This window comes from Meleagris gallopavo, chromosome 1 (genome assembly GCF_000146605.3).
Source record: "Meleagris gallopavo isolate NT-WF06-2002-E0010 breed Aviagen turkey brand Nicholas breeding stock chromosome 1, Turkey_5.1, whole genome shotgun sequence".
Taxonomy (NCBI): Eukaryota; Metazoa; Chordata; class Aves; order Galliformes; family Phasianidae; genus Meleagris; species Meleagris gallopavo.
Window position 1 is genome coordinate 8,211,070 of NC_015011.2, and position 13,535 is coordinate 8,224,604.

The 13,535-nt window shown below is 39.8% G+C and overlaps 1 protein-coding gene across 1 annotated transcript in view; it reads right to left on the bottom strand.

The window, feature by feature from the left end:
* Nucleotides 1-330: 330 nt before the first annotated feature.
* CDC123 (cell division cycle 123) overlaps nucleotides 331-13,535 on the bottom strand; it is a 37,919-nt gene continuing 24,714 nt past the window's right edge. The window contains exons 10-13 of the mRNA XM_003201858.3: nucleotides 13,429-13,457; nucleotides 6,325-6,453; nucleotides 4,490-4,627; nucleotides 331-3,701 (exon numbers count right to left, since the gene is read on the bottom strand). Coding sequence (XP_003201906.1) covers nucleotides 3,675-3,701; nucleotides 4,490-4,627; nucleotides 6,325-6,453; nucleotides 13,429-13,457 — 323 coding nt within the window. The 3' untranslated portion in view covers nucleotides 331-3,674. The remainder of the gene's footprint in view (nucleotides 3,702-4,489; nucleotides 4,628-6,324; nucleotides 6,454-13,428; nucleotides 13,458-13,535) is intronic.

Genomic DNA, 13,535 nt, shown 5'->3' on the forward strand with positions numbered 1-13,535 from the left:
GATTACAAGTAACAGGTAATGACTGTTTTTTCTCTTGGCAGAAATGTTGTTCAGAAAGAACCTGATGTCTCTCCCGAATGTTTATTTGTAACTAGCATAAATTCTCTCCCATAGAGCAAGGTTCTGAGAAGTCAGCATTTTTGACCAACCAACCTTTCCCCACCATCTGCCAAAATACACTGTTGGAAAACGCCTCATCAGCTCTTCAGAGGACCTCAGGGTAGGCAAAACATTCTCAGTGCCCAGGGGACACATTGCTAGGATAGTTAACACACAGAAATAGAGCAAGTCTTCAAAAGAAAAACAAACAAAAAAAAAAGAAACACAGTATCTTAGCACAGTGCTAATCCCTTTATTATTATAAAAATCTATAATTACATATTGTTGCTTAAGGACTCTGTACCTTTGAGAAAGCTTCAAGTCTGCACGCAGTAAGAAGCTATGGCAAGAAATCATTTTAATTCCATAAAATTCTAGGATGGCCACAAATTTAAGCAGACTTCATCTTTACAGAAGTCATCAAGTTCAAAGACACTGTCAATTCAACATCCAGGCAAACTTTTGTTAAGACAGCTAGACTTAAGCCTCCAAATATCAGCATTATCAAGTATCTGACATGAATCAAATGTCCTATTGTCTCTCCCTATATTATACTTCAGTGACTCACCTTTTCTTAAACAGAGATATTTTAACACAATATAATTTCCTCAAGTGACAGATTCACTATCCAAACACAAACTAAGCAGCATAACTCTGACCTTTGGGGTTAAAATTATTTGCTAGCTGCCAAGCCGATTTGTGCAACTACATTCACTGACAGATACCCTCTGCTCCTCTCCAACTATTCAACACTTCAGAATTGGGACAGTTTGTAAGAGCTAAACTAACTGAAGCCCACACAAAAGTATCAGGAAGTGCTTTTAGGCAGCTTTGCACCACAATATTACCCACCTCCACACTACCAATGATCTGCTTTTGAACCCTTTCAACTGGCAATAGTCTCATGAAAGCCTTTAACTGTGACTGTTTGTCTGCAGCACTTAAACAAGCACCTGAACTGTGTCTCACTGGTACCTTTTCTCTGACCAGCACTGCACCCTGGACATCAACTAAGTGCAAGTGCTTAAGAATAAGATGCATGAAATTTCTAGCTAGGAACCTCAAATGAAATTAGGAGGCTTAACAAGCCATACAGCATGACTGGATTCCAACAAGTGCTATTCATTTATTGAAACCCAGAGCTGAGGAAAATTATCCTATTTTTAGGTTCCTTTTCAGACATAATAGAACACCACTGAGAAATTAAGTCAGAACATCTCCTTTTAGGCGGAAACACGACAGAAAGAGAGAAGTTTTTAAATTAAGAACAGTATTATCCATGATGCTGCTTATTCTAATCTTAACTTTTACTCAAAATGTTATGTTGGTAGTCAGAAAGATGAAGACAGCATTGGAAGAGTCAACTGAACAGAACAGAACTATACTGAACTAAGCCACTACGTGCTAATAAGTATTACTTACAGGGCCATTGGAATCCTGACTCCCACTATTCATCTGAGAGATTAAATACCATAGCCATTGGCTGTGAAATACTTGTCTCTGATACTTCTTGCTGAGCTGCAATCCTCCTGCTCTGCTTCCTTATTTGGCTCTTCATTAAGCCCAAAGGAAGTTTAAGTTCCTACAACTCAAAATAAAGATAGTTATCAGTGTTTGGTAGCTTGGTTGAGCAATCTGTTAATTCAGACTGGTCATCTCTTAGCATCACAGGGGAGAAAACAAACTTTGCTCAGGCTGGAAACAAGCAAAGCTGTTTAGGGACACACATCCTAGACCGGTGTTCAGTTCCACTGGGATTTGTTCTAGAAGTGCTGAACTATAAATGCAGAGCACAAGAAAAACATCATGCCAGCATGTCTAAGAGTTCCGCATCATGATCAGTTCACTTGAGGATGCCATTTTCAAGAGAAATAACAAACTCAAGATGTAAAAGATTGTTAAAAGGCTATTGCTGCAGTTTACTCAGCTAAAAGGATGTTTCAGAGTACACAGGGTCCCATCAAACAAGTCCTGACACCATACTTGTTCCACTAAATATCCAGCACTGAAAGCTGTGATGATGATAAAAAAAAGATTCAGAAAGCCATCTTACTGCTTTAAACCAAAATTCAATATCTTTTAGGACAACAAGCTGTAGTTATGAAGAGTAACTGCAGGGTGATATCTTGTTTAGAGATAATCAGTTAGATCATCACAATCTTTAAGTTATGGCCAGGAAGGAGTAACTTCAGAAGAGAAAGTAAAGCTTTTTTGATGTTTAAATTCTGAAGTTCCTACTTGATTTAGAAACATTTATACACCTTTCTGATAAGGGTAAGAAAAACCTCCTCAAAAATCCTGTAGTACAACAGAATTCAGTAGAGCCCAGCCCTAAGTTAGTGTCCATCTAATTTGTGAACAAAAAGCTATGGATAAGGAGATTCCACTGCTTCAGAATGAAAGAGTAGGGCAGATTACAGGGGCTGTAAATCTGTGATGTTTAATAAATTATATTTGGTAGAACTGGACTCTTACTCCACATAATCTTTAATCAAAGTTCACTCAAAACTGAAGCTAAATAGTGACAGTAAGAAATCATTTAACATCTAAACTCAGATTTAACATCTAAGAACAGATGGTAACTGAGCGCCACATCCACTTGCCCGCAAAAGCAAGGCAAGAAACATGAATAACTTTACATACACGCAGAGTATCACATAACTGGTCCAACATAGGAATCAGATTCCAGTGGCTGAGCATCTCCAAATTTTCTTTTGCATCAAGTAAAATAGGACAAACTGAACAAATTACTGACACCATGCAAACACCTATATCCAGAAGGCAGCTGCTTCTTAGTCTGAAAATGACCCCCTGTGACAGGAAAAGAAAAAAAAAATATCAGTACCAAGAGCTTCCATTTCCCCAATTTAGTCAATTTTCCTTCTATACAAAGAACATGAAGTAGTAGCAAGAAAGAATTTAAGAGCAAAAATAGTAATCATTTTCTTAAGTAATCCAAAAGAAATGAGATTGAGTCCACATAAAATTACAGGTTCATGTTACGTTTAACTCTTTATATTAAAGCCGAAGCTGTTGCCTAGTATATAATCATGTTAAAAATAAGTTTCAAGGAAGCATTAGTAGTTACATTTGTTCTATGAAATGAAGGAAGCAATAGCCTTCACAATGAAGGAAAAATTTTTTTCCTCGCAACTATTCTATATTTAAGCAAGACAGTGTCTAAATTCAGAGAATTCTTGATGTTTTAACTGCAGACGAATTAAATGCTGTCCTATTTATGACCAAAGAGTCCAATGGCATATTTCAATAGCATCCATTTTTACATTATGTGATATGAAGGCAGTCAGCTGCGCTCAGATTGTTGCTTGCATCACTGTACCATGGCCTTTAAGCTGGAATCCAAGGAGATCTCACCCTGATCCTCCATGTTTCCACGAAGAAGCTTTCTACATTGTTATATAAACCAATAGACATATAAAGATGAACAGCTTTTAAGTTCGTTTGTTGACTATAAAAGACAGTTTTTCTTTAGCTTAATAGTTGCCCTAAACATAGCTTTTTCTGCATTCCTTGATTGAATTGTTCCACAATTCACTGCGACGCTTCTTGATATCTCAGTCATCGTCTTGCTGATTTCTTTTCTGTCAAAAGAAAATTCACCATGTTAGGATACAGTTCCCTTCCTATAGCAGGGGGGTTGGAACCAGGTGACCTTAAAGGTCCCTTCCAACCTAAACCATTCTATGATTCCATTCTATAATACAGTTGTGTGAAGTGAGAGCACTAATAAATCACAAGAACATCAAAGATAAAATGGATATTAGATAACAACCTCGTTTCTAAGCTATTTTTGAATGGTATAAGAGAATGTTTCCAGCAATGGCAGCCCTCTCCCTTATCCCAAACTACTGGATTTTATTTAGACCAAAGAACGAGATTTGCACCCCCAATTAACTAACTGGTAGAAGTCAGTAATCAGGATGAAGGCAATCTGCCTTCTCTCCCCACACTTAAAAGAGTCACACTTCCATGTCACTGTTATTGAAGGAAGAAAGGAATCTCATTTTTCCTAATATATTTATCTTGTAACTTCTAAAGTTCTGAGATGCATCAACTTCAGCTATTAAAAATATATATTTCCATTTAGACTACATTTATATTTACATTTCAATAAGAAAAGAAACCCACAAGGTTCTTGAGTGTGAACCTACACTCATTGCTTCCCCTAAAGATAAAATTAATTAAATGAAGCGAGATCAAAAAGAGAGCTTCATCAATGAAAGAAAATACATGCATACATACATACTTAACCAACCCATACATTTCATACGTATACACGTAACCTATGCTCATTACAAAAGCAGTTTCAGGCACTTAGATGTTACCACTTTACAGGGATAGTAAGTAAAAATTTTCTGGTAACTCTTACCAGTTTAAGAAAGTCAATTAATTTGTGAACATCCTCTCCTGTAGACAGGTCCACAAAATCTTTTGGCAGTCGGTAACTCAGGTATGGGCTGGGCTGGACAGTAACTTGACTGTTTGTACAACGAAAAACTGGATAGTCCTTTGGAAAAGAATGATGGATAATACAAAAACAATGTCTGAGTAAAACTACGAAAATCATTTGAACTCCTCCATTATAGTGTCTGAGTCACCTTGCAGAAGAGCTTATTTAGCCCTCAGTCGACTCACCTTGCACTTTTTAACAATTTTATATTTTGTCATTAAAAACCATGCAATTAAAAGCAAGAGTTAAAATGTTACTAACAGTCAAATACATTCATTTCCTCACTTCAAAGTTAAAAAAATGATACACTGTAGAAATGTGTTTAATATGTATATTTATAATGGTGCCATAGCAATGGAGCTATCAGGAAATCCACGTGACTGTGTGTAAAAGAAAAAGTTTACAGTAATACCTCTAAGCCCCTCTTCATAGGTTCTTTCTTTAAACCCATGTTTGTATTATCAAAACTATGATCTAAGCTTTCTGACCGATTTATTCACTGAAGGTAAAAATACCTCTATATAACATTCAAAAGTATCTCTAAATTCCCAATTCTAGCAACAGGTTTAACTTACATAATACATTGAAATGAAATTTATATTATTTAAGATACTCTAGAACTGACAAGCAATACAATTGCTGATTGCATGGCAGTGGGTAACATCGTTTTATAGGAAGTTCAGTAACTTTACAACAGATTTTACTACCAGATGCAAGCTTCAGCATGAAGAAAAGTCATTCTACTCTTAACTCAGGCTTACACCAGAAAAATTATGTAAAGCACCTGGCACCCAGAAAAATAAATCCACAAAACAAAATTCAGGTGCTCCATGGAAAGCTGGAACTGGAAATGTGCTTTAACAAGGGAGACATAGCTTCTAGCAGAAGAGATCGCTGAATTTACACTCACCACGAGACTAAGAGAAAATAGTAGTTTATTTCCCTTTCAATGTTATGAAAATGGTGATGGAACCAAAGCGAAGCTCAAATAACCTCAATAATGTCACTTCAGTTACAGAGGGAAGCCCACAGTATCTGACTAATCATCTCTCAGACAAATAGCAAGTACTTCATAAGATCACACCAGCTTTCTCTTTTCTATCCAGCCACTCAAGAACCCATTTAGATGTGAAGACTCATCTCAATCACACAACAAGGAAGAAGCTGGAGAACAAATAAAAGACTTCCTTTCTCCAAATTAATGGGAAGTTATTTGTTTTCACACAGAAAACGCAGCTTGGAACAGAGATAAAAAAGCATTGCTCTGCAAGTCCAGGGAGTCCAACCAAAGGACAAAGTGTCCCAGAGAGTGTTCAACATGAGGAGGATACAGAAGTTAAGCTGCTTCTTGCTTCCTATCAAGTATAAATAAACAAAACAGAACTTCAAGCAAATAAACAGAAAAGCAACAGATTTTAAAAGAAATTGAAAAGACCGGAAGAAATTTAAAATACATTAGAACTGAGTAAAAGTAATTTTCAGGGCATCTTCCTCACAACGAGATCAAAACTGCAATATGGGCTTGTATGGTTGGAACTGTAGGCATTTAACACTAGCAGGTGCTGCTGACTGAGATAAACTACTGTCAGAAAGATAGATTGATTCTACTCACAAAGAGTTTACATTTCAAGAGCTGAGGACTTTCATTTACTACAGTGGGATTTGCACCATAATTCAGTTATGAAAAAAGAAGCAGCAGAGGCCCTAATGCCTTCTGGATTTGCTAGCCAGCTTCCCTAGCAGCAGAGCTGTACCTGTTCTGTTGCTTCCCCTTCGCTCTGGTCGCCTTTCAGATTTCTCCCAGAGGTCAGCTCATCCCACGTAAACAGCAGTGAGTCTGTTACTTCTCCAAACGGATTAAAATCTATTAACCAAATCTTACCCTGCAATGTAACAACAGAAGAATTAAAACAAGTCACATAGTTTTAAATAAAGCCAGAACACGCATGCACTTATACTACTGTAAGATGCCTGGTCTTTGGAGTCAAAAATAGATGCCAAAACCGAAAGCATCTGTTCTTACATGCTGAAAATATTGTAACATACTTGATATTAGGCAAACAGTTTTAAAACACAGCAAGCTCTGACTCAATATTTTTATTATTACTGTTATTATTTTAGACAGAAGATCAGACAGAGCTCAAGTAAACTGAATTCAGCTCTTCACAAGGTGCAGTTCTACGCCAGGGTGAAACCACAGAAATCCTCCAGACAGCATGAACAAGGAAGAAAAAAAAAAAAAAGAAATATAAAGAAATAAAACCCAGTTGCTTTCCATCAAAAATCACTTCAGTACTCCTATACATTCACCAGCCTAGAAGGATTGCTGTTCTTGTTCACAGACTGTAAAAATACAGAGAAAGGTCTGCAATTTGCTGGTGGAGATCATGAAAGCTGAAAGATGCTGCATAGATATAGATTAAAAAAACCACAAGGGCATTTTTAATATAACCCTTAGTAGTCCAGGCTAATTTCTCCTGCCATATCTCTAACATATTCATATGTCAAACAGTCCTGGTAGCGTGCACAAGAGCACGCCTATTCTACAACTGAAGAACATAAGCAGAGAGAATTGACGTGACTTATTAAAGGTAACAGAAGTCTGCCAAGGAGCAAGAAAGGACCTGTGTTCCTTGAGCCATCTCAAGATAGCCCTGTGCTGAAGCTGCACCTCTTCTTACCCAAGGAAGTGTCATCTAATAAAACAAAAACTTCATAACGAAATATGAATACAGGCGGTACTGAGAACTAGCAAAATACCTGCCACGTAGAGAAGAAATCAGATCTACCAAATAAGAGACAAATGTTTCTGAAACATCAGTGGGATTGAAGGGATTTACTTTGTTTATTAAAAACCAACTGGAAATCACACCTGAGAACTGTGCAGTTACTAAAAAATGTTGCTTTCCTTTGCTCCCTCTCCTTCCTGAATGATCTTCTGTCTTTAAAAGATCCTATCCTGATGCAAACTTCAATGTATCTTTAACTATTATACCACAGCCATCTGTTTTCTAAGAGGTAGATTCATTCCTTTGAAGCCTTCAGTCGTAGAGTAACATGGAGACTTCCACCCACACCACCAAGCCACGCTCACAGGCATTTAAGGCTGTAGAGTAAGAAACGAATATAAACCCATACAACAGCAGAAAACTGCTAGAGGCTAAAAACAGCCTGTCACCATCTATACTGAGTTAGTAATGCAGGTTGGGGAAGTCCCACCAAAGATGAAACCAGCGATATTTCTTGTAAATGGGACCTGTGCCAACACAGCAACCTGGCTGCGTACAGACCTATATTGGTCTCCCTCTCAGGGTAGATCAGTTGAGTACAGCTGTCCCAAAGCAAGTTTTAAGAAGCCAGTGAACTATAAGAGCAATGCTAAAACCAGACAGCTACAAAAGAAGCTGGGAACTGCAAGGACACAGACCTGAACTGTTTCTTACTTGTTTTGGAAGAGTGAAACAGCACAGACCTGCATGGCTAAATTGCAAAACCTCTGAACCAAAATTTACAACACCACTACCACAGACAGCAAAAGGGGGCAAGCTCTGCTATCATTTTCCATCTCTGTTCCTCCCAGAAACACAGTCACAAATTCTTATTATAAGCAATGTTTTACTTTTGTTAATGGGGACATCTCACTGGCTCCAAGGCATCAGGAAGAGGAATCTGAAATTCAGATTCATTCTATCACTCTAGAAAAACAAGCTAATGAACCAATTTAATCACAGACAGAAGCAATGGCTGGCAAAGTTCGTTCTGCAGTTCAGAGAATCTTTCCCTACATCAGAAATATTTATGCTCAATAAAGGATTTCCCCCTGCCAGGCTTTCTCAGAGACTCTTTCTCACCCGAAATACATGAAACTTCTTTTTTTTTTCTATAAATAGGAATTCAAGATTGTTTCCTTAGGGAAAAGATGTACCTGGAAAAAAAACACAACTGGAAATGTTTTTGACTACTGAAAGCAACATCTGGCTGCTCAGGTGCTCACAGAAACATTTCTTCCTTTCTCTCTGCAGACAGTGGTACTCCAACTGCAACACCTCAAGACCATCTTAAATCTACACCGAGCTCCATTAGTTGCAAATGGATGAAAAGTGGCAAACAATGTCCTTTCTCAGGTTTCATTAAGTGAATGTACATAGCTCTGGGTGAGTAACTAAACTGTATTTTCTCTCGGTTAAATACCCATTCAAGTCTTACTTTGAATTTTATGATTTAAATGCTGTTTGAGGTGATACACGCTGCGTATCTAAAGAGCGATGGTAAAGCTATTTATCTGCAGTCTTCTAGCATTAGTAATCTTTATCATATGAGAAAACAGAAATGCACAAGCCAGAGAAGCAAGGCTGTTCTTATCTGGAGAGGAAAAAAAAAATCATGATATTACATAACTTTTTTTTTTTTCCCCTCATCCTAAAACAGGAACCGATAGATTTCCCAACTTACCATATCATGACAGCTTCATGTTTTGTTTTTCTAAAGCATTAAGCAGTATGCTGCTGAAAGGAAATGTTTGTGACAAAGACTGTTTAAAGGAAGTTAAAAGATAAAATGCAAACAAAACTGTTACATTTCCCTAGCTCCAGCTGCACCTGTAAGCACAGTGAGAATGCTCACAAGGCAGATAGATGCTAGTGCTGGTTTGCATGTTAACAAGAAGAGAGTTGTGAATTTGCAGTGGCCTGGAGCTTTGCACTGATTTTCCATAACACAGTGACTCGTCTTGAACATGGTTACAAGGTGTAGAACTTGTAAGAGGTATTACCTGGAGCTACAGCAGAGCTGAAACTGAGGCTTGTGAGCTGTTGTGCAAAAAAAAAAAGCCGATCCAAATGGAAATAGGCTACTGGTCCTCCAACATGACCTCTCTAGGGCTAGGTATCCAGATCATCCAGCTTTGAAAACTGTGTAACAGCATTTCTACCTTAAAAAAAGGTCTGCCTGCCAAACCAGGTGCTAGCTCAGAAGAGCTCAGCGAAGAGAGAGTAAAAGGAAAGGTCAGCCACAGAAAAGTTTGCCCTCAAGCCAAGGCACTGTCATTCCAACTCAATAAGCCGGACCTGCGGCAGACCACTCTGCAGCCTCTCAAGCAACTACAGAAAGTGTGGAGTGGTTTGAGTGGTTTGCTCTCTTCCACAGCCACAGTAAGGAAACAAGCTTCTCCAAGCTGAATATTTTAGAGTTGAAAGAATTTAAAATAAGCAGACATTGGACATTTCTCTCATTCTGTAGGTGAGGTTGCCATGCAACCAGCCCGAGGAAGAGCATGGGCTCTGGAAATTAATCAGACTCAGCAACACTCAATACTCTTTCACTGCCTATATCTCACATACAAAGGGAGCAATGAATAATACAATTGCAAACCACAGAAGTATGTGTGAAAGGAGGAGGATTTGACACACAAAGGATTATCTGGCAGTTTACAAGACACGAGGGTAGAAGGTGCTGAGAGTTATCTACAAACAGATATATTCTATCCTGACAGATGAACACTGTTTATTTGAGATCAGAGAGGCTGAAGCCTCTTACTTAAATAAACTGTCTTCACACTTCAGTTGTGAGGCAGAGTACCCAAAAGCAGGACTTGGTTAGATGCTGAAGCTCTGCTCCTTGTTTCCTCTGACAGCATCCTCAAGTCCGACGATTTGAATGCAGGCAGGTAAGTTTCACATGCCATTCAGCATGGCTGCTTTTAGCCTGTAGCCTGATTCTAGGTACTTATAGTGAAAGCTGGGCTCAGTAACAATACAGTAATTTTCCACATCACACATTTCTTTTGTTTCTGTTTCACAAACTATGGCATGATTTATTATTACAAAATTACAAAATACTTCAGCAGAAGTCAAAGTTTTTATACAAACTAACTACAAATATTCCTAACTTAACTCACGGACTGAATGTCATTCCTAAAATCAGCTTTTGGATTTTTCAGTTGAGGACTCTTTTAAGACAATACGTATGTGCTGTTATGTCATGTGAGCTATGTTTTGTTTCTACAGGTTGACACTAGGAGAAGTGAAGGTGGCTAGCATTTCAAGTTAGGATGGGACACCTCTCTCCATTCTGTCACTATCTGGATGTTCAGTGTTTCGACTTGCTGAGCACTCAGAAGCACAGCTGGAACAATTTGAACAGAAAAAAAATAGCTTCCATCTGCTTTAGATTGGGAATACAACAACCATATACTCTTTTGATGATCATTCCTTTGGATCCTAGAGTAAGAGTTATTTTTCAACTGCTGAAGAACACTCTGAAGAAATTATTAACTTTGATGAGTTCAGATGCTACAGGGATGATTTTTTGAAGAAAAACTGCTAAGAATCTACTGAATTTCTTTTAGTGAGCAAAACATCACCCTCCTCATTTTTTGAAATAGCCTACTAATTCCAGCTGAACATTCAGCTACATTTCTGTCAAAAGAATCTATAGTAGGCACTATGTAGAGTGAGCAGTGCTTCACTTAAGCTATTTATCATAGAATCCTTAGAGCTGGAAGGAACCTTTAAATGCCATTTAGTCCAACTCTCCTGCAATGAACAGGAACACCTACAGCTAGATCAGGTTGCCCAGGGTCTTACCCATCCTCACCTCGAAAGTCTCCAGGGACAGGGCATTCACCACATCTCTGGGCAACCTGTTCCAGTGCCTCACCACCCTCACTGGGGAAGATTTTTTCCTTGTATCCAACCTAAATCTATCCTCTTTAAGCTTGAAGCCATTTTCCCTTGTTCTATCACCACAGACCCTGCTAAAAAGTTTGCCCCCTTCTTTCCTCTTTGGATACTGAAAGACCACACTCAGGTCACCTCACAGCCTTCTCATCTCCAGATTAAACAGCCCCAGCTCTCTCAGCCTGTCCTCATAGGAGAGGTGTTCCATCTCTTGGATCACCTTTGTAGCTCTCCCTCATGCAAGATCTTGCATTTGAATTTGTTGAACCTCACAAGGTTCTCCTGGGCCCACTGCTCAAGCTTGTCTAGGGGTCCCTCTGAATGGCATCCCATCTGGTAATATTGTACAATATTAAGTATCCATCTTAAAAAAGACATCTAAATTGCCTTCAATAGAATGCAATTCAGATAATCACAGAATGCCTTGAGTTAGAAGGGATCCTAAAGTTCCAAGCCCCACTGCAGACAGGGTTGCCATCAACCAGCTCAGGATGCTCAGGGCTCCATCCAACCTGACCTCAAACAACTGAGGGGCACCCCTCAGTTTCTCTGGGCAGCAGTGCCAGTGCCTCACCACCCTTCAATTAAAGAATGTCTTCCTACCACCTGACTTCTAGTTTAAAGACATTCTTCCCTGTTCTATCATTAGCAGACTGTTTATAAAGTCAGCCTCCCTTCTGTTTTTAACAGTTTGATGGATTAGGAATTAGCTGTCTGGATGCAGCCTAAGGGTTGTGATCAATGGTTCTGTGTCAGAGTGGAGGCTGATCACAAGCAGTGTCCCTCAGGGGTCAGTCTTTGAACCAGTGCTCTTCAATATCTTCATCAATGTTGCAGATGATGGCATCGAGTGCACCCTCAGCAAGCTGAGTGGTGCAGTCCATACACTGGAAGGGAAGCCATCCAAAGGGACCTGGACAGGCTGGAGAAGTGGGCTCATGAAAACTCAATGAGGTTCAATAAGGCCAAGTACAGGGTGCTGCACAAACTGGGGAAAGATCTCCTGGAGAGCAGCCCCGCGGAGAAGGATTTGGGGGGTCCGGTAGATGAGAAGCTGGACATGAGCCAGCAGTGTGCACTTGCAGCCCGGAAGACCAACTGTGTTCTGGGCTGCATTAAAAAAAAGGGGTGACCAGCAGGGAGAGGGAGGTGATTGTCCCCCTCTACTCAGCTCTTGTGAGGCCCCATCTGCAGTACTGCATCCAGGCCTGGGGCCCCCAGCACAGGAAGGATGGGGAGCTCTTGGAGCAGGTCCAGAGGAGGGCACTAAGATGATCAGAGGGCTGGAGCACCTCTCCTGTGATGAAAGGTTGAGGGAACTGGGCTTGTTTAGCTTGGAGAAGGCTCCAGGGAGACCTCATTGTGGCCTTCCAGTACTTGAAGGGAGCATATAAACAGGAGGGGGAATGGCTGTTTATGAGGGTGGACAGTGATAGGACAAGGGGGAATGGTCTTAAACGGAGACATGGGAGGTTTAGGTTAGATATTAGGAGGAAGTTTTTCCACACAGAGGGTGGTGACACACTGGAACAGGTTGCCCAAGGAGGTTGTGGAAGCCCCATCCCTGGAGGGGATGCTCCCTGGAGGCATTCAAGACCAGGCTGGATGTGGCTCTGGGCAGCCTGCTCTGCTGGTTGGTGACCCTGCACATAGCAGGGGGTCGAAATGAGATATTGTGGTCCTTTTCAACCCAGGCCATTCTATGATTCTACAATCCCTCCCAGTTACTGGCAGGCTACAAAAAAGTCTCTCCAGAGCTTCCCATTCTCCAGGCTGTACAAGCCCATCTCTGAGCTTTTCTTTGTAGGAGAGGTGCTCCAGCCCTCTGATCATCTTCATGGCCTTCTTCTGGACACAAATTCAGACACAGCTACAGCTGAAGCTAAAGTTACGAGCTTGAAGACAGACTACTTGTCTGGAAGAAAATATTTACTAAATAATTACATCACTAGCAAGGACATACAACCTTAACTCTATCACTTTCCTCCCATTGACAGAATCAAACACTGAAAAGGAATTCAGGAACAGAATGATAAAACCAGGTAGCTCTTTTTTTTTTTTGCCAGGATCACTTCTAGGAAGAAGCAGCTATTATTTGATTCCTCTCTCTAGGGTTTCAGGTACAGCTTCCATAGAACAAAATTAATTGCTAAAGAAATAAACAATCTGTTGTTCACTTACCCTGCTGTCTCGGTACACATCAAAAACAACTGAAAAAGAGAGAAAAAAAAGTTAACCTTGAAAGATACAATTTCCCAGAAGATGTCTAAAACTCCCCTGGAGAAGAG